Genomic DNA, 18,039 nt, shown 5'->3' on the forward strand with positions numbered 1-18,039 from the left:
GAGTTGAGGATGTGTCCCCAAAGCCAGTGTCAGCCTCCCGTCGATGAAACCCTTTGTAGCCCCTGGAGACAAACCAGGAATCTAGAGTTTGATTACTGTCCTGCTTACCAGGTGTGTGACCCTGAGCTATTTTCCTTCAGTGAATGGGGAGTGTCCATAACTGTGCAAAAGATGAGAGGAAGCCACATGTTGAGCACATACAGATGGGCCAAGAGTCTTCCCAGATCCAGTGCCTCACATGTCAGTTATTAAAGGCAGCCCAGGTGACTACCACAGGTCCCTCCTGTTTCAAGCCTGTGATATGCCCTGCCCTTTGCCCACATCACTTCTTGGGCTCCAGATGGCAGGAGGACCCCATGAACTGTGGGGAGAGCCCTGGGCCCCTGGCGAGACCGAGAGATTCCTTGACCCTGGGAAAGGTGAGTGAGTGAGGGATCCTACAGGGCTGGGGAACAGAGCTCTGGGGCTCCTTGGAAGATTGGGGTTTGGGCAACTGTGGAGAGAGCTGGAGGCATCTTACAGGATTCCTGGGTGCCCACAGGGCAGATCCCTCCCACACCTCTGCTGGAGCTGGCGGGGGTCTGGAAGCAGCAGCAGCAACAGCAGCAGCAGATCAATGGGATGCTGGATGGAGCTGGGAAGAATGGTCTGGCAGGTAAGTGGAATCACCAGGCTGGGCTGCCCTCAGCCTCTTCCTCCTTCCCCAGCCACCTCACTACCTCTGACCCTGACCTCACCCTCCAGCAGGGCGTGGGCAAGCCAGGCAGAGGTGGACACCTGATGCCAAGGAAGGGTCCCTCCCCAGTCCTCTGTGTCCTGGCTGTTGAAAAGACAGAAGGAGTCACCCAGGTCCCTGGAACAAGGAGGGAGAATCTGGTCCTAGATTCCTCTCTGATGGGGTCTGGGGAGAATCCTGGAGGGACAGAATTTAGCACCAGTTCATTTACAAAGTAAAAGCACAACACAAGTCCCCCTTGGATGCTAATGTCAGTTTATTACCCTGGCCACATTCTGAGTGCTCACTGGTGGACTTGGAAACAAGAGACTGAAACTAATATAAAAGAGCAAAAATTCTGGAATGTGGGCACCCCTGATGCTCTTACAAATCAATCTCAATCACTCCCTTCCTTATCCTCCCCACAGTGGGGAAACTGAGGCACCAGGGATTTGGTGAAGATGGCTCAGTGGTTTCTGAGGGTTTTGCTGATTACATCTGACCATACTCCTTTTTCCGAAGTTCACTTCTTTTAATCTTGCCATTGATGGTTTTGGGCAGCTCTGAGACAAATTCCACCTGGTCAGGGATAAAGCAAACCCACCCTGAGTTAGTCCTGCTGTCATTTCCTACCAGTATCCCACACCCCTCCTCTGACCCTGCACAGTCCCCCAGATGGACTGGCACCATGTTGTGACCCCAAGAGGCTCCACCAAGAATGTCAGGCTGTCCTCTGACTCAGGAAGTTGGATGTAGTCCTGTAATGAGCTCCGACCAGTGAGATGTGCAGGGAGTGAGACGTGCTGCCTCGAACAGAACACCTGGGACTGAGTCTGGCTCCCCCTCCGTCCATCTCATATAGCACCTGGCAGTTCCCTATGGTGGGCGCTCTTTTATCCTGGTCCCACGAAGACCATGTGGACATGTGGCAGGTGCTAGAAACATACTTCCCTAGTAGAAGCCGCTAAGACGCATGGCTTTGGGTTACTCACAGTGACATCTGCCCCTTCCTAACTGGCATGCATTCTCCTGTCTCCTCTCTATGAGGCAACACAGCCTTACAGGTGAAGCATGAACTCTGTTGTCTGAGACACATGGGTGTGACTTCCAGCTCTGCCCATTTCTTCACTCCAACCTCAGGCAATTTACTGCGAGTCTGTGAGCCTCCATCTCCACTCTATAAGGTGGATGGTTATACCATCTCAGGTTTGGGGGAATTAAATGAAATAATACATGTAAAGTTTGAGTCCAGAGCCTGGCACACACGTTAAGAGTTCAATAAATATTACCTATCTACCTTTATGTTTGGAAGGTAAACATCCAGAAAACACAGCAACATATTAGTACAAAAGAAGGACATGTTAAATTTTTGGCCCAGGTGTCCTTTCAAACGTTTTTCAACAAGTCAGATAACAAGGGTATTTATTCACAGCCTGCTTTTTTCTCTTAAGATATTTTTGTGATGTTTTATATTACAAATAAAAAATCTGTGTCATCTTTTTAAATTACAGGACAGCATTAAATACCACGAATAATTTAATCATTTCTCTTGTTGGACATTTTCATAGTTTGCACATTGCACTGAAAACAAAACAGAGTAAAAACTCTCAATGTATTTTATGCTACAATAAATATTATTTTGCTAACTTTGGTTTGTTGTGTATCTATATATGTATTGGGCTTCAATTTAGAGTACATTTCTTACCACAAATAATGTTTTTTAAAAATGTGGCAATGTTGACTTGAATGTCTTTTTCAAATTGTGAAAGATTACAAATAACCTTCTTGGATATTTCTAGGCTCTTGTCTGATTTTTCTTCTGTGGGTTGACTTGTCAGCCTTTTTGTTTTGTGACACAGGATACAGATTTCTCTGATCTCCCCCAAACCCTTAAGTTGAATGCTTCTTTGGTAGAGAAAAATGCTCATTCCATGGGCTACATAAGGCTGACCTGAGGAGATTTGGGGCAGCAAAGCCCTGGGCCCACTGGAGGGGACCAGATCCTATCCCTTTGTCCTGACTCACCTTCCTGGGATACTTATACGGGGCTGTAATTGACTTCACATGCTGCTGAAGCTCCTTGATGAGCTGATCCCGGTCATAGGAAAGGAATTCTGGGGTCAGGACAATAAACGCCTTCACCACCTGCAGTGCAGAACCAGAGTGGAGGCTCAGGGTGGGTGGCAACTAAATGTATAGTCTAAAAAGTAAACGTTTATTAAGGAAATGGAAAAACAAGTTGACAGTTGAGCCTCTGGAAGAGAATAGGGACAGTTTCCACACTTCCAATTTCTACTCTTTGCCTGGAAAATTACTTCACCTCTCTTATCCCCCATGTCCTTCTCTGTGATGTGGGGAAGGCACAGCTTCATTCCTCAGGCTATGGATGCCAAGACTCATCAAGATCGGTCATATAAACCATGAAGCTAGGTTAAACTGATTTTTATTCCCATCATTATCATCAGCATTTTTTCTTAAAGACTGAACTTATGGGGCGCCTGGGTGGCTCAGTGGGTTAAAGCCTCTGCCTTCGGCTCAGGTCATGATCCCAGGGTCATGGGATCGAGCCCCGCATCGGGCTCTCTGCTCAGCGGGTAGCCTGCTTCCTCATCTCTCTCTTCCTGCTTCTCTGCCTACTTGTGATCTCTGTCTGTCAAATAAATAAATAAAATCTTTAAAAAAAAAAAAAAAGAAAAAAAAAGGGAAAAAAAAAGACTGAACTTATTTTTCTAAACATTATGCTAAATAAAGTTTATATTTATTTTTAAAAAGAGATTTTATTTATTTATTCGAGAGAGAGTGAGCACAACTCCTGGGCAGAGGCAGGGGGAAAGGGAGAAGCAGGCTCCCCACTGAGCAGGGAGCCCGATTCGGGGCTGGATCCCAGCATCCTGAGATCATGATGTGAGTTAAAGGCAGATGCTTAACTGACGGAGCCACCCAGGTACTCCTATCATCACCATTTTCACTATTACTGTAGATAGAGTTCTGTGGGCATTAAATAAATGGTGGTGATGAACTCTGTTGATATTATTTATGTCGCTACTACAGGGTACAGGGCCTTGTACACAATAGGCGCTCAGCACACAGTGAATCAATGAATGCGTGCTCTGGAGTAGGCTGCTCAGGTTCCCATTCTGGCTCCACCACTTTAGAGCTTTGTGACCAGGCAGCTTATTTAATCTCCTTATGCTTGTTTCTGTCTCTGTAAAAGAGGGTCTCAGAGTCCTTAATTAATGGGGTTGCAGTGAGTGGGAAATAAGCCAGCAGGCAGGAAGGACACAGTAACTAGGACATGGGCAGCAGCAGCCCAAACAGGAAAAAATATGCAGTAGAAAAAAGACAGTCTCTTCAATAAATGGTGTTGGGAAAACTGGACAGTTATATGTAGAAGAATGAAACTCAACCATTCTCTTACACCGTACACAAAGATAAACTCAAAACGGATAAAAGGCCTCAACGTGAGGCATAGGCAGAAACCTCTTCTATATCAGCCACAGCAACTTCTTTCAAGATATGTCTCCAAAGACAAAGGAAACAAAAGCAAAAATGAACTTTTGGGACTTCATCAAGATCAAAAGCTTCTGCACAGCAAAGGAAACAGTCAACAAAACAAAGAGGCAACCCAGCCGCAAGCCACATTCACAAGCATCATTATCCCTCACACACGAGGGGGGCCACACTGCCCTCTGCTGACCACACAGTGTAAATGCACATACACGTTCCCTGGGCCTCCCTCCACCCTAGGTCCCAGGCAGTGGAGACAGGAACCTTCCCCTGCACCTGCCTTAATGGCCACACACAGACACGACAACCTCTGTTTCCTCCTTACCTCCCTTCGAATCGGGTCCGGGCTGCTCACCACAGCTGATTCAGCCACCGCCGGATGTTCGCACAGGGCGTTCTCCACCTCTGAGGGCCCGATGCGGTTCCTGCAGGATCAATGGCTCTTGTTTGGTTTCTGAGCAGCTGCCCAGGTCAGGAGACCCAGGTCCTCAGGGCTCATGTTTTGGAGGGTCACATCTACCTCTGCTCTGCAGGAAAACTGTCACAGGGAGCCAGATACCTGGGACCTGGCTCTGTCATGGGCCCCAAACATGAAGAATGCACACTCTGTGCTGAGAGATACAACACTCGCACGCTCCCCAGAGTTTCTCACCTCACTGCCTCTGCTCAGGGAGGAGGGTGAATATTTAGCCCTCCCCGAGCTCTGGGCCTTGGCTCTAGCAGCTTCCCTTGGCCTGAAACGTAATGGAACTCTCAACCTTTATCTTAAGTATTCACGCAAATTCTGCATACTCTTCCCCATTAGATTAGCAGGTTTCAGAAATTTAAAAAGTAAACAATTTCCTCAATTTCCCTGAAATATTCCCTGAAATATCTAAGAGAACTTGTTATTCTGGCATAATGTGTCATTTTTTTTTTCTTTCTTTCCAAATCACTTAGGTTAGGGACAAATGACCTGGAGGCAGACAACTTTGGTAAGTCTGGGTTGTATATAGCCCTCTTTGAGGAACTTTCTTGACTAGGCAGTGACTCAGTTGCCTCATCTGTAAAATAAGCACAATTGCACCTACCTTCTAGCATTGAGAGATGGGTTATATGAGGCACTATAGAGTGTGATTCCTCATAGTAAGTGCTCCAAAAAGGTTTTCATTGTCATTTATTATTAAAATTTTCAGTGACATGTTATGTCCCATTAGAGGAGTCAGACATAGAGGAAGCTTCCTCAACCCATAAAGGCTTAAGTAAAGTCTTCCTTCTAAATCCTTTAAATTGCATAGTGTCTTATTATGGTTCCCCTTTGCAGACCTTCCTGAACTACATTTTGACTTTTCTGGATGCAGGGCTTGGGGGAGGTGTACTAATATCCCCAGAAAAGGGTCTCATAGACAAAGCTCTGTTCAGAGTTAGCCTGAGGGTCCTGTCACCAAGTTTGGATAAATGTCAAACAAGCTAGAAACCATGAGGCATGTGAAGGCGATGTCTCTGGCTCAGGTCAGTCATACCTACCCAGAGGCATTGATGATGTCATCGTCCCTACCCAGGAACCAGATGTAGCCCTCTTCATCCATAGTTGCTCTGTCTCCAGTGTTGTAAAAGTCCCCACACTCCACTTCAGCTGTCTTTTCTGGGTTGTCCTGCAAAGACCACAAAACTCCTTTGTTGAAGGCAATGAGTTTAGAGATGATGAGCCACAACCTGCTGCTCAGATCTGAGTCTGGATCCTGCTCCTTGCTCGACCTGCCACCTGGGCAAGTTTTGTAATCTCCCTGAGTCTACTTTCATTATATCCAAGTACTGAATGAACACTACTTCTCAAGTAGAGGACAGCACTGAACCAATTTTAAGGCTAATTTTAAAAAGTAACAATTCTCTTTTGTGTGGCACTCTCAGAAAAAATTTCCCACTAGAACATGGATGCTGTGTTTTATTTATTGGTCTCAGCTTAGCACTCACACAGTGCCTGGACAAATGAGCAAGTGTCAATAAACTTTTGTTAAATGAAATTCCTTCCCAAAATACTACCTCATCTGTTCCTCCCAGAAAACCTATTGGGCTTCTATTTTTCCAATTAAATGGTTTATTTTAAGATCATTATATATTTGCAGGGTACCTGCGTGGCTCAGTTGGCTGGGCAGATGACTCTTGATTTCGGCTTTTATTTTTCCAATTAAATGGTTTATTTTAAGATTGTTATATATTTGCAGGGCACCTGCGTGGCTCAGTTGGCTGGGCAGATGAGTCTTTTTCTTTTTTAAGATTTTATTTTTATTTATTTGACAGACAGAGACCATAAGTAGCCAGAGAGGCAGGCAGAGAGGGGAGGAAGCAGGCTTCCTGCTGAGCAGAGAGCCCGATGTGGGGCTCGATCCCAGGACCCTGGGACCATGACCTGAACCGAAGGCAAAGGCTTTAACTCACTGTGCCACCCAGGCGCCCCTGGGCAGATGACTCTTGATTTTGGCTCAGGGTCATAATCTCAGGGTCCTGAGACTGAGCCCTGCGTAGGGTTCTACACTCAGCGTGAAGCCTGCTTGAGATTCTCTGTCTCCCTCAGCCCCTTCCCCAACTGATGCACATACTCATGCATGCATGTTCTCTCTCTCTCAAATAAATTAATCTTTTTTAAAAAGATAAATATATATTTGCATGCAGTTAAAAGAAATAGCACAGAGAGATTCTTGGGCCATTTACTTAGTTTTCCTCAATGGTAGCATCCTGCAAAACTACAGCTCAGTATCACAACCAGGATATTGACCAGTCTCACTCAGATCTCCCAGCAGTTTACCTGTGCTTTTTTGTGTGTGTTTGGGTGTGTTTAGTACTATGCAATTGAATCAAATGTGCAGGTTTGTATATCCACCACCAGAGTGAAGATACAGAAGAGTCCTTTCATCCTGAGGATCTCCTGTCTTGTTCGTTTGTATCCACACCCATCTCCCTCCTCTTTTCCCTCCCACCTCCCTCCAAACCCCTAAGCCCTTGGCAGTGGACTGATCTATTCCCTAGTTTTATAATTTTGTCACTTTAAGAATGTTACATAAATGGAATTCTATAGTATGTTACTTTTTGGGACTAGCTTTGTTTTTATTTTTTTCACTCAGTATAATTTCCTGGAAATTCATCCAGTTATCTTATGTTCATCAATACTTTGATCCTATTTATTACTAAATGGTAGTTTATGTTATGGATGAACCACAGTTTGGGTGTTAACCCATTGAAGGGCCTCTGGGTTGTTTCCAGCTTGGGCCATTGTGAATAAAGCTGCCCTCAACATTTATGTGCAGGTTTTATGTGAGGCTAGATTTTCATAACTCATAATAGAAGAAATGAGTGCTTAGAGAAGCCCAATATCTTCTTCAAAGTCACTGAGCTGGTCAGAGGTAGGGTCGGTATTTGAATTTAATTCTTGCTCCACAGCCTATGCACTCGACCACTAAGCAATGTGTTGAGATCATCCCTGTCATGAAACATAAAATGATTTTAACAGGTTCCAGGAGAAAAAAAAATTAAAAAACACTGAATGACATCCCGTTTTAGGTTCCCTTCCCATTGTTCTGATTGTATTAACGAGATGCTCTGACATGTTTTTAAAATCTCTGGAACCACCAAGAGTGAGTTTCAGGATTAGAGCTTTTAGTGGGAACAGGGTTTATCTAGAATGAAAAAAAAATTGCTTTGTTTGCATTACAGTTATGGTTATAATTGCCTTCTGTTTTTTGGCTAATACTACTGTTTTCCATTTGTGATACTAAATCAACTTTTCAAAAAATGGATATTTTGAAGTAAAATATTGGTTATTGCATGCATTTGTTCTAACTTATCTGGGGGGCTGCCTGAAGGACAGGTGCAAGGTACTGATTTTATGTAACTCAGAAAAAAAAAGCAGCAGGCACTGGTCATAGAAGTTACCAGGCAAACTACAAAAGTGAAGACACCTGAGGTAAGAGATTATGGGTGGAGATATACAATAGACCTTCAAGGTCTGGGGGAGATGCTGGGTGAGTTTTGTATGTTTTTTGTTCTTGTTTGTTTTTTTGAATTTCAGATGTTCAAGACAGGTATGTACATGGGGAAATTAAGATAGCCATGAACATTCCCCCAGCAAGACCCATGCTCAGCAAAGTCCTGAGAAGACTTTAAGCTTTCATCTCTGGCTGATCCTTAGGCTCAGAGCAAGTTCAGCTAAGCGGTGAAGGCGTGTCCCAGCACAGAACCCATCTGCACAGTGGTTGTCCTCTCTCTTTTTTGGTTGGTGACATTTTTCTTTGTTCATTTGAGTTCCTGCCACTCAAGGAAATCTCTGTCAAAACATTAACTAATGTTTTAACATGAGCTAAAGGATCTGAGACCTCAGTGATCACACATGATAAAGAACAGACTTTAAAGAATTTGCAAAAGTACCACAACAAAAGACTACTATAGCCTTCAACAGTTCAAAATCAAAAACAAAACAATGAAACCCCAAAAACCTCAACCTCTAGGGAAGTGGGAGAATCTGATTTCTAGAGTTCACTCATATGTGGAATTTAAGAACCAGAACAAATGAACGTTGGGCGGAGGGAATGAGAGGAAAACTAAGAAACGCATTCTTAACTGTAGACAACAAAGTGATGGTTACCAGAGAGGAGGGACAGGGGGATGGGTGAAATAGGTGATGGGGATTAAAGAGTGTACTTGTTATGATGAGCACTGGGGTTGTGTATGTAAGCGATGAATCACTAAATTTTATACCTGAGACTAATATTGTACTATAGGTTGACTAGCTGGATTTAAGTAAAAACTTGGAAGAAATAAAAATGAGTCAAACCTGTTAAATGTGATAAAAAACTAAGAAAAAAATGGACAAAGAACTAAAAGACAGAAAAAATTATATATGGACAAAAGAAATTCAGAAAACCATTCTATTTAGAATAGCATCAAAAAGAATATAATACTAAGAATAAATTTAGTCAAGGAAGTCAAAGAAAAATAAAAATTATTAGCAAAAGAAATGAAAGAAGGTATTAATAAATGGGAAGACATACTGTATTATTTGGAGACTTAATATTAAGATGACAGTACTACCCAAAGCCATCTACAGATTCAATGCACTCCCTATCAAAATCTCAGTGGTATAGAAATATCCTAAAATTCATAAGAAATCTTGAGGGATCCCAAATAGCCAAGACAACCTTTTAAAGGGAGAAGAAAGTTGAAGGCTTACACTTCGGATTTTTAAATTTACTGCAAAACTACAGTAATCAAAACAGTGTGATATTGGCATTAATAAAAAAGATGCATAATGATCAGAATAGAACAGAGAACCCAGGAAGAAACCTTCACATATATTGTCCATGAATTTTAGGCAAGAATGTTGAGACCATTCAGTGGGAAAAGTCAATCTTTTCAACAAATGGCACTGAGAAACTGGGATGTTCAGATACAAATGAATACAGTTACCTTATATACAATATACACAAATTAACTCAAAATGGATCAAAAACCTAGACATAAAAGTTAAAATTCTGAAACTCTTAGAAGAAAACATAGGGGGCAGTCTTCATGATTTTGGATTTGACAATTATTTATTGACTATGACACCAAAAGCACAGGAAACAAAAGAAAAAGATAGATAAAATGTCAATTTTTAAAATTTTACGTGAAAGGACACTACCAAAAGAGTGAAGAGACAATGCACTGAATGGGAGAAAATATTTGCAAAGCATATACCTTATAATATACCTCATATCCAGAATATATAAAGAGCTCTTACAAATCAATAACAAAACAAACAACCCCCCTCCCCCACCAAAAAAAACCCCCAATTTTAAAAATAGGCAAAGGACTTGAATATACAATTCTCCAGAGAAGGTACACGAATGGCCAATAAGCACATGAAAAGATGCTCAACATTAAGTCATCAAAGAGACACAAATCAGAACCACAATGAGATACCACTTCTCTCATACTAGAATGACTATTATACACATAAACAACAAACCTGAAAATAACAAAGATTAGCAAAATATGGAGAAATTGGAGCACTTGTGCACTGCTGATAGAAATATAAAATGGTGCAGCCACTGTGGAAAACACTTTGGCAGTTCCTCAAAAAGGTAAATATAGAATTACCGTATGATGCAGCAATTCCATTTTCAGGTATACACCCAAAAGAAGTGAAAGCAGGAACTCAAACAGATAGTTGCACACCAGGGCTCATTGGAGCATTATTCACAGTAGCCAAAAGGTGGAAATAACCTCAATATCTATTAAGAAATTGATGGATATACAAAATATGGTATACCCAGACAATACCATTCAGCCTGAAAAAAATGACATTTGGTCACATTCTACAACATGGATGAACGTTGAAAACATGTGCTAGGTGAGATAAGCCAGACGCATAAGGGCAAAGGTATAATTCCACTTGGTAGAGGTACCTAAAATAGGAAAATTCTTAAAGCCAAAAAGTATATTAAAGTTTAAAATCCTGGGGATATGAGGAGGAGGGGGGAGTTACTGTTTAATGAGAACAGAGTCTCCATTTGGAATGAAAAAAATTTCTGCAGATGCACGGTGGTAACTGCTGTACAGTGTTGTGGATTTACTCAGGGCCTCTGAATTCTACACTTAAAAATGGTGAAAAGGGTAAACTTTATATTTTAGCTCAGGAAAAGAAAAGAAAGAAAACAAACAACTCTCAGTGGAGGAGTGGCAACATATCATAGTGGAACGGGGTATAGATGTACATAGGTGTGGGCCCAGGAGAGGACGTCTGTGTAAAATAAAATACGTTCTTTCCAATTTAAAAAAAAAATGCTGTTGCTTTGGACCATCCCAGTTTAATTTAACCAGACTCTCTGTGGTTGGATCCAAGAATTGATTTTTTTTTTTAAATCTCCTCAACTGATTCTAGCATACAAGCAGCGTTGAGAGCTACTGATCCATATACATGTTACTCCATTTATTTTTTCTTTTATCCAAGCCTAAAATTGTGCTACTGTGAAATAAACCTAGGGCCTGCATATTTGCTTTGGGGCAATAACATCATAAAAGGAGCAGCACCACCCACCCCCGGAGGCCACAGAATGAGGCCAACAGTGACACCAGTGACTGTTCCTATGGAGAAAGGAGATGGGCCTAAAGTCAATTTCAAGGTCTGTTCACTCTCCCCTGACCAGTTTTGGAAGCTCAGCATTTCTGTGGTCAAGAGGTTCAGGGTTCCTTAGAGCCTATTATAGTTTTATGTAATCCCTGGATTTCGTATGTAGGGTTTGAGAACCAAAAAGATGCTGATTTGATTCCTAGACCTGCCATTTACTTGACATAGGGAAGACATACAAAGCTTGTAATCTGCAGTTTCTTCCTCTGGGAAATGCGACCACCCCTGTCCTCTCCGGAGGCTCAGCAAGGATAATAGGTTTGTGCACACCCTGTTAGGAAGTGGGACTGTAGGATTTGAAGCCAATCAAGGCTTCTTGCATACTCAGCCTCCTCAAGAGATCATTGGAACCCAAGTCTGGGGTGCTACTTTCTACCCTTCGGCACTTAAGTGCCAGCTGGCTGGGACAGGAAGGGATGTGAGAACACCCTAGGAGCTTAGAGATTAATTAGAACAGGCTTTATTGAGTTGGAGTGACTGAAGGGAGCTATGAAGAAGCTTCAGGGTGCAGAGTTGAATCTACCACCTTAGCACCCACACAGCTCCCTGAAGGGATTCTGAGGGCCTGGAAGGGGGCAGGTGAGGATCGCCACTTACTTCATAGCCCATGAAGATGCCAATGGGCTTGGTGGGCTTTATCCTGATGCCAATGTTGCCTTCAGTGTTGCACGGCAGGCTGTTGCCCTTGTCATCAATGATCTGGAAAAAGAAGTCGTGAATCCCACACTGCTGGGCCATGCCAGCATGCCTGCCCCACCCGCACAGTACTTGCCCATTTGTGTGACACCACTGAGAATAAATGGGGAGAGGAGCCCCGCCAGAAAATAGATGACAACTGTCAGGACTCTTTGAAATCAGGAAATGATGAAACCCAAGTTATGGGTCTATTGGTCTCATGGATATGCAGACACGGCAAATGTGTCTTCAGGCTAGAAAACACAGATCAGGAAAAACTAGAAGCACCAGCTGATGGAGAGAGCTGCCAGTGCTCTCTTCAGGTGCTCTGGTGCCATCTGTTATGTGTGAGGCTTCTAGCGGAGAGGACAGCAACTGGGGTTGGGGGTGGGGGGTGGGGTGGAGAGGGCACAGCTGGTTCGGTCGTCTGGTGTCACACAATTGTCCAATTCCAGCTGAGCTCTAACTGCTCCCAGCAAATGCCTTTAGGACCAGACCTGGACATCGAAGGGGGGCATGCTTTTCCCCATGGAACCCGGCTTGATCTTCATTCCCCGGAGAGTGCTACAACATATTCCCTATTCACAAAAGAAAGAAAATGGGGTTGGTCAGAGATCCAGGCTCATTATAAAGCATCAAGAACCACACACAGCATCCCCACCCACTCATGTCATTTGGTGTGGAGCCTTTACAGGGAAGCTAGAAAGCCCAGATTCTAGGTATAAGGCATTGGCCCAACTCCAGTCAGCAGATATTAACCACATCTGACATGGACTGGGCCTGTGCTAGCTCCTGGGGCTACCAGGTCCAGTGAGAGGAGCCAAAAAAGAAGCAAGTGAAGATCCTGGTGTTGTGGCCATGTAATATGAGGTGTTATATGCCCACTGTATGTCAGACGTGTGTCTGATGGCTAGAGGAAGACCATAAAATCATTTAACAGACTCAGGCTGTTAAACAGTGACAGGAACCCTGTCTCAATGACTCAGAGCTGTGTCAAGAATATTCAGATTGTGGTGTTCCCACGATTGCCCCAAACATCTCTACTATCCCAGCATCCAGTGTAAACAAGAGTAATTACAAGGTCAGCATGTACAAGGGGTTGAACATTGTACCCAGAGTTTTCTACACTTCCTTTCATTTCCCTTACCACACCTCAGCAAGATTGGGTTATATTTCGAATTTGGAGGCAGAGAAGCAGAGACTCTGGAAGGTTCAATGCTCAGCCTGTAGTCTTGAAGCCTGTAATTGGCAAGCTGAGATTTGAACCAGCGTCTGAATTCCTGAGAAGGAAAGCTCTTTCCCCCTTTGCTAAGCTGCTGCTCATGGTGCAGGTGTGTGGGAAATGTTCCACAAGTGAGTCAGTAGCTATGAAAACACTTTTAGAAATTAAGCACCGTCCAGGTATTAGGAAGTATTCTGTTGTTGCCAATGGACCTGGGTCGTGGGCATAGTGTAGTTCTCAACCCACCTTCCTCCTTGTCCAAATAGAAACATGAATCATCCAAGGACAAAACTAGAGTCTTAGTATTTCTTAGGCCTCAAAGAAGATCAATTAACTGATGATTTAAAAGCATATATGGTTTTTTTTTTTTTTGCAAAGAAGTCAGAAAAGTAAGTTAATTGAGGCTAAAATAGTCATTTGCCTCCAGATCCTGAAATGGTAGTCATCCCTCTCCCAGATACAGGGAAAACAAGGAGGTCGGGGAAAGTGCTTCTACCCAATGACAGAAATGGCTTCAGAATTGTGTTGGAGGAAAGATACCTGTCCCTTCCCCTACTATCATTGATAAAGTTTTTGTGGTTCAAGACATGCATGATACTCTGAATGCCCTGCCACCTGGCTGCTCAGTGATGCCTTTGGGAGTCATACATTGTGTGTGTGTGTGTGTGTGTGTGTGTGTGTGTGTGTGTGTTTGGTACGTACAGAAAGTCTCTGCTCCCTCCACAACACCAGTTAGTGTCCCACAGTCAAACCTGTATGTTGTCCATAAAAACACCCAGAAAGGAACTGCTGGGGCCAGCTCCTAGCTCCCTGTGATTTTCACTCTAGGAAGTGATGGTGAAGTGGGCAGGACTTACAGATGGGGGCCTCTGTGTTACTGGAGAGAACCTCCCAACCCACCACCCCTTCTGGGCTCCCTAGAGCGCATGATCACAGGGACGGTGGCACCACATCCTTAGACCCCTTTTAAGGTTTCGTCCAATACTTTTCAGTACATTGGCCTCCTGACAGACTGATGAGTTGTGAATTGTCTTTTTGCAAATTTATCTGGGGCAAACTAGCCTAGAAATCTGAAGCCACCCATTGGCCTCAGGCAATGCTATAAGCAGAATGGGGCCTCCGCACATTCATTGTTCAGCTCTTCTGCTGGGCTCAGCAGTTCAGCACATCCTGACTGACCCAGAAAGGACATCTACCTACTGTTTCTGACTGTCCATAGGCCTCATGGAGCAGCAGGCCTGTCTTTCTTCTCCACTCCTCTTGCTCCTCCGGCAGCAGAGCCTCCCCGCCAGTAGTGCAGTGTTCCAGGGTGGGGAACCTGAGACTTCAGGGAAGACAGAGTGACAAGAGAACTTGCAGTCAGGCCTTGGAAGCTCTGCCCCAGGCCCAGAGTGTTAAGAGCTCAGAGTCTCTTCATCTGGATCACTCATGCTTTTGCTTTCTCATGTTCTTACTTGTCTTTTGGGCAATTTGGTCAAAGCCAAGTGGAGGTCACTCATTTCCTGGCAAGGGGTAGGTGATGGTGGTGAGGCTAATGGGTTTGGATCAAAGGTTTGGATCAACTTTGGAAGCTGACATAAAAAGGTGGCAAAGATGTATTGATCAGACATTGTCTTCACATTCACTATGGCTATAAGGGGTATTTCATAAACCATAATGTGGTGGGGGATAAGATCCTAAGAGCATGTTAGGAGGCTAACAGAACTGCATTGCCTTCTCTGAAGAGTAGGGTCATGCGAATTGAAGGGCTTTATTTGTGAGCAGAGGATGCAAGTTAGAGGGTAGAAATGAATTGCCCAGGACATCGAGAAAGACTGGGGCGAGTTCAGGAAAAGAAAACAGTGTTGCAGTAGCAGCCCTGAGAGAAAGAATTTCAGAGAGAGCATTAAAGTCAGCTGTGAACATCAGTAGTAGGTACACTGCATGACGTAAATCCTCTTTTTCATTCTTCCCCATAAAATTTTCTGCTAATAAAAAAAACCCACAAAATAATGATGGATTCCCTGAAGGAGGTAGGGAGACATGATTGAGGTCTGAGTACCAGGTGGCCTGGGCTGAGCCAGGTAATCTCTTGGGGATGAGAGAGGTAGCAGACATCTGGTTCACCTTCTTATCTTCATCCCTTGTCCTGGTACACCAGAGTCCAAGTCAAGGGCAGGAGGGTTGAGTTCACTGAGGGCGTCGTCTTCATCCTTCTGCAGCTTTATCCAAAGTAGATAAAACAAGCAGATTCTCTGATGCTCTGATTAGCTATGTTTTGGTTATATTTTTACTGGGTTTGGACAAAGATCATCATCTGAGGAATGTTTCAAAAAGTAGTTTAATATGAGCTTTTAAATACAGATGGAAACAGAATCGTTGGATTCTGTTTGAGGATTCTGTTTTAGTTTGAGGCTTCATGAATAAAATCAAAACTGTGTTTCAGAGTTAGTTTCATAAGGGTAGTCGTAGAACACTTAAATTTTTTAATTCTATATTTAAGACATGTCACTCTGACTTTTGAATAGCCATTTTTATCTCACACTCTTTAAAAGATAAATAAATGCCCATACATTTCAAAGAGCATATTTCAGTTTAGCTAAAATTAACCGGCAAACATGGGGAAATGAAAAAATAAATGTCTACGGTAAGAGAACATGATGCATCTGTCAGACTGACAGAATTTTTTAAAATTCTGACAATAACAAATATTGCCAATGTTATGAAACAATGGGAATTCTCCTATCTTGCTAGCAGGAGCATAAATTGGTTCAATCTTTGGAAAATCACATGGTAAAATGTCATATTAAGTGTAAACTAGCAATTCCTCTTCCAGAAAAATACTACGGAAATGCATGCTTATATGTACCAGCATACATGTACAAGAATTCAATGCAGCATTAATCACTAATAGTCCCCAAATGAAAACTATCCAAGTTGTCCATTAATGGTAAAACAGATTAAAAAAATCATGATGTTGGGCGCCTGGGTGGCTCAGTGGGTTAAGCCGCTGCCTTCGGCTCAGGTCATGATCTCAGGTCCTGGGATCGAGTCCCACATCAGGCTCTCTGCTCGGCAGGGAGCCTGCTTCCTCCTCTCTCTCTGCCTGCCTCTCTGCCTACTTGTGATCTCTCTCTGTCAAATAAATAAATAAAATCTTTAAAAAAAAATCATGATGTTTTCATACTATGGGATATTATATAGCAATGAAAATTAACTATAGCAACCTGTAGCAACATAGACACATCTTAAAACCTAATGCTGAAAAAAGAAGCCAGGTATTACAGAATAATATATGATTACACACATAAAGATCAAAGGCAAGTAAAATATAATAATTTGTTTAGGGATATTTCCTTAGGAGATAAACTATCAGAGAAAACAGGAAATGAACACCATAAAAGTTGAGATAGTAAATTTCTTTAAAGGAGAAAGAGAGCTATGTAGAGATCTCAGGGGTATGGGCAATATTCTATTTTTTTTTTTTTAATATTTTATTTATTTATTTGACAGAGAGAGATCACGAGTAGGCAGAGAGGCAGGCAGAGAGAGAGAGAGGAGGAAGCAGGCTCCTGCTGAGCAGAGAGCCCGATGCGGGACTTGATCCCAGGACCCCGAGATCATGACCTGAGCCGAAGGCAGCGGCCTAACCCACTGAGCCACCCAGGCGCCCCATGCAATATTCTATTTTTGTGAGTCAGGTGAGTGGTGACACAGGTGTTTTTCAACAGTTCATTAATTTATACATTTATGTCTTTTTAAAAAGATTTTATTTACTTGACAGAGAGAGAAATCACAAGTAGGCAGAGAGGCAGGCAGAGAGAAAGGGGGAAGCAGGCTCCCTACTAAGCAGAGAGCCCAATGTGGGGCTTGATCCCAGTACCCTGAGATATGACCTGAGCCGAAGGCAGAGGCTTAACCCACTGAGACACCCAGGTGCCTCTACTCATTTATGTCTTACTCTGTATGTTTGACCTTTTATAAGAGAAAAGTTTAAAAAAGAATAAACTCACAATGATGGAAGGCTTACTGAGTGTTTTTCATTTGGATCTTGGAGTCTTGCTTTAATAAACTAATTATCACCACCAACACTTACCTAACACACACACACACACACAAGCACACACATGTCAAAGAACCACAGTTAAAAATAGACCATGGTACACTGGATCCCTTTAATTCCTTCCCAAAGATTGTTATGACCAGCCACCACCACTTCTAATATACCTGGTAGAAGTGTGCTGTAGAATCATTCGATATATACTTGACGCAGCAAAGCACTGGGTGATGGGGTATTTGAACAACATCTAGAAAAGGGGGAGAGAAGAAATTGCATTTTTATAGTAAAGACTTAAAATATCAGTTAATTATTAGCATTTTAATTCTGATCTCCCCTCTAATGAGAGCCCATTATTTATTTAATTCTTTCACTATCCTTATATTGAGCATAAATTTTGTACATGGCATGCATTAGGCACTGCTGAGTGAAAGCAAGAAGAGTAAGGATAATACATTGCTTAAACTATAACTTGAACTAATGAGAAGTTATGCTTGTCCTGCAAGCATGCTTAAAGATGACCTTGAGAAAAACATGTACAAGCAGCAGGCCTCTGGCGGAGGGGGTGATACACATCCTTGAAGCCCAACGGCTAGGAACCTTGGCCGGCTCAGGGTGGAACACTGCCCTACTTCCCTTTTTGTCTCCCCTACCTCAGAGAAAGCCACATATTAAGGTAATCCATTTAAGTGCATTTGCAAAATTACAAATCTCATGCTGCTGGCCCAGACACACCCTACTTC

The 18,039-nt window shown here is 42.9% G+C and overlaps 1 protein-coding gene across 1 annotated transcript in view; it reads right to left on the reverse strand.

Moving 5' to 3' along the window:
* Positions 1-974: 974 nt before the first annotated feature.
* The window catches only part of ACSM1 (acyl-CoA synthetase medium chain family member 1), a 48,490-nt gene continuing 31,425 nt past the window's right edge, over positions 975-18,039 (reverse strand). Inside the window, exons 7-14 of the mRNA XM_004750268.3 lie at positions 17,467-17,546; positions 14,461-14,584; positions 12,536-12,616; positions 11,961-12,062; positions 5,729-5,856; positions 4,548-4,647; positions 2,741-2,860; positions 975-1,294 (exon numbers count right to left, since the gene is read on the reverse strand). Of these exons, the coding sequence (XP_004750325.1) occupies positions 1,208-1,294; positions 2,741-2,860; positions 4,548-4,647; positions 5,729-5,856; positions 11,961-12,062; positions 12,536-12,616; positions 14,461-14,584; positions 17,467-17,546 (822 nt within the window). The 3' untranslated portion in view covers positions 975-1,207. The remainder of the gene's footprint in view (positions 1,295-2,740; positions 2,861-4,547; positions 4,648-5,728; positions 5,857-11,960; positions 12,063-12,535; positions 12,617-14,460; positions 14,585-17,466; positions 17,547-18,039) is intronic.

Source organism: Mustela putorius, unplaced genomic scaffold (genome assembly GCF_011764305.1).
Source record: "Mustela putorius furo isolate JIRA1106 unplaced genomic scaffold, ASM1176430v1.1 tig00004007_pilon_pilon_pilon, whole genome shotgun sequence".
Taxonomy (NCBI): Eukaryota; Metazoa; Chordata; class Mammalia; order Carnivora; family Mustelidae; genus Mustela; species Mustela putorius.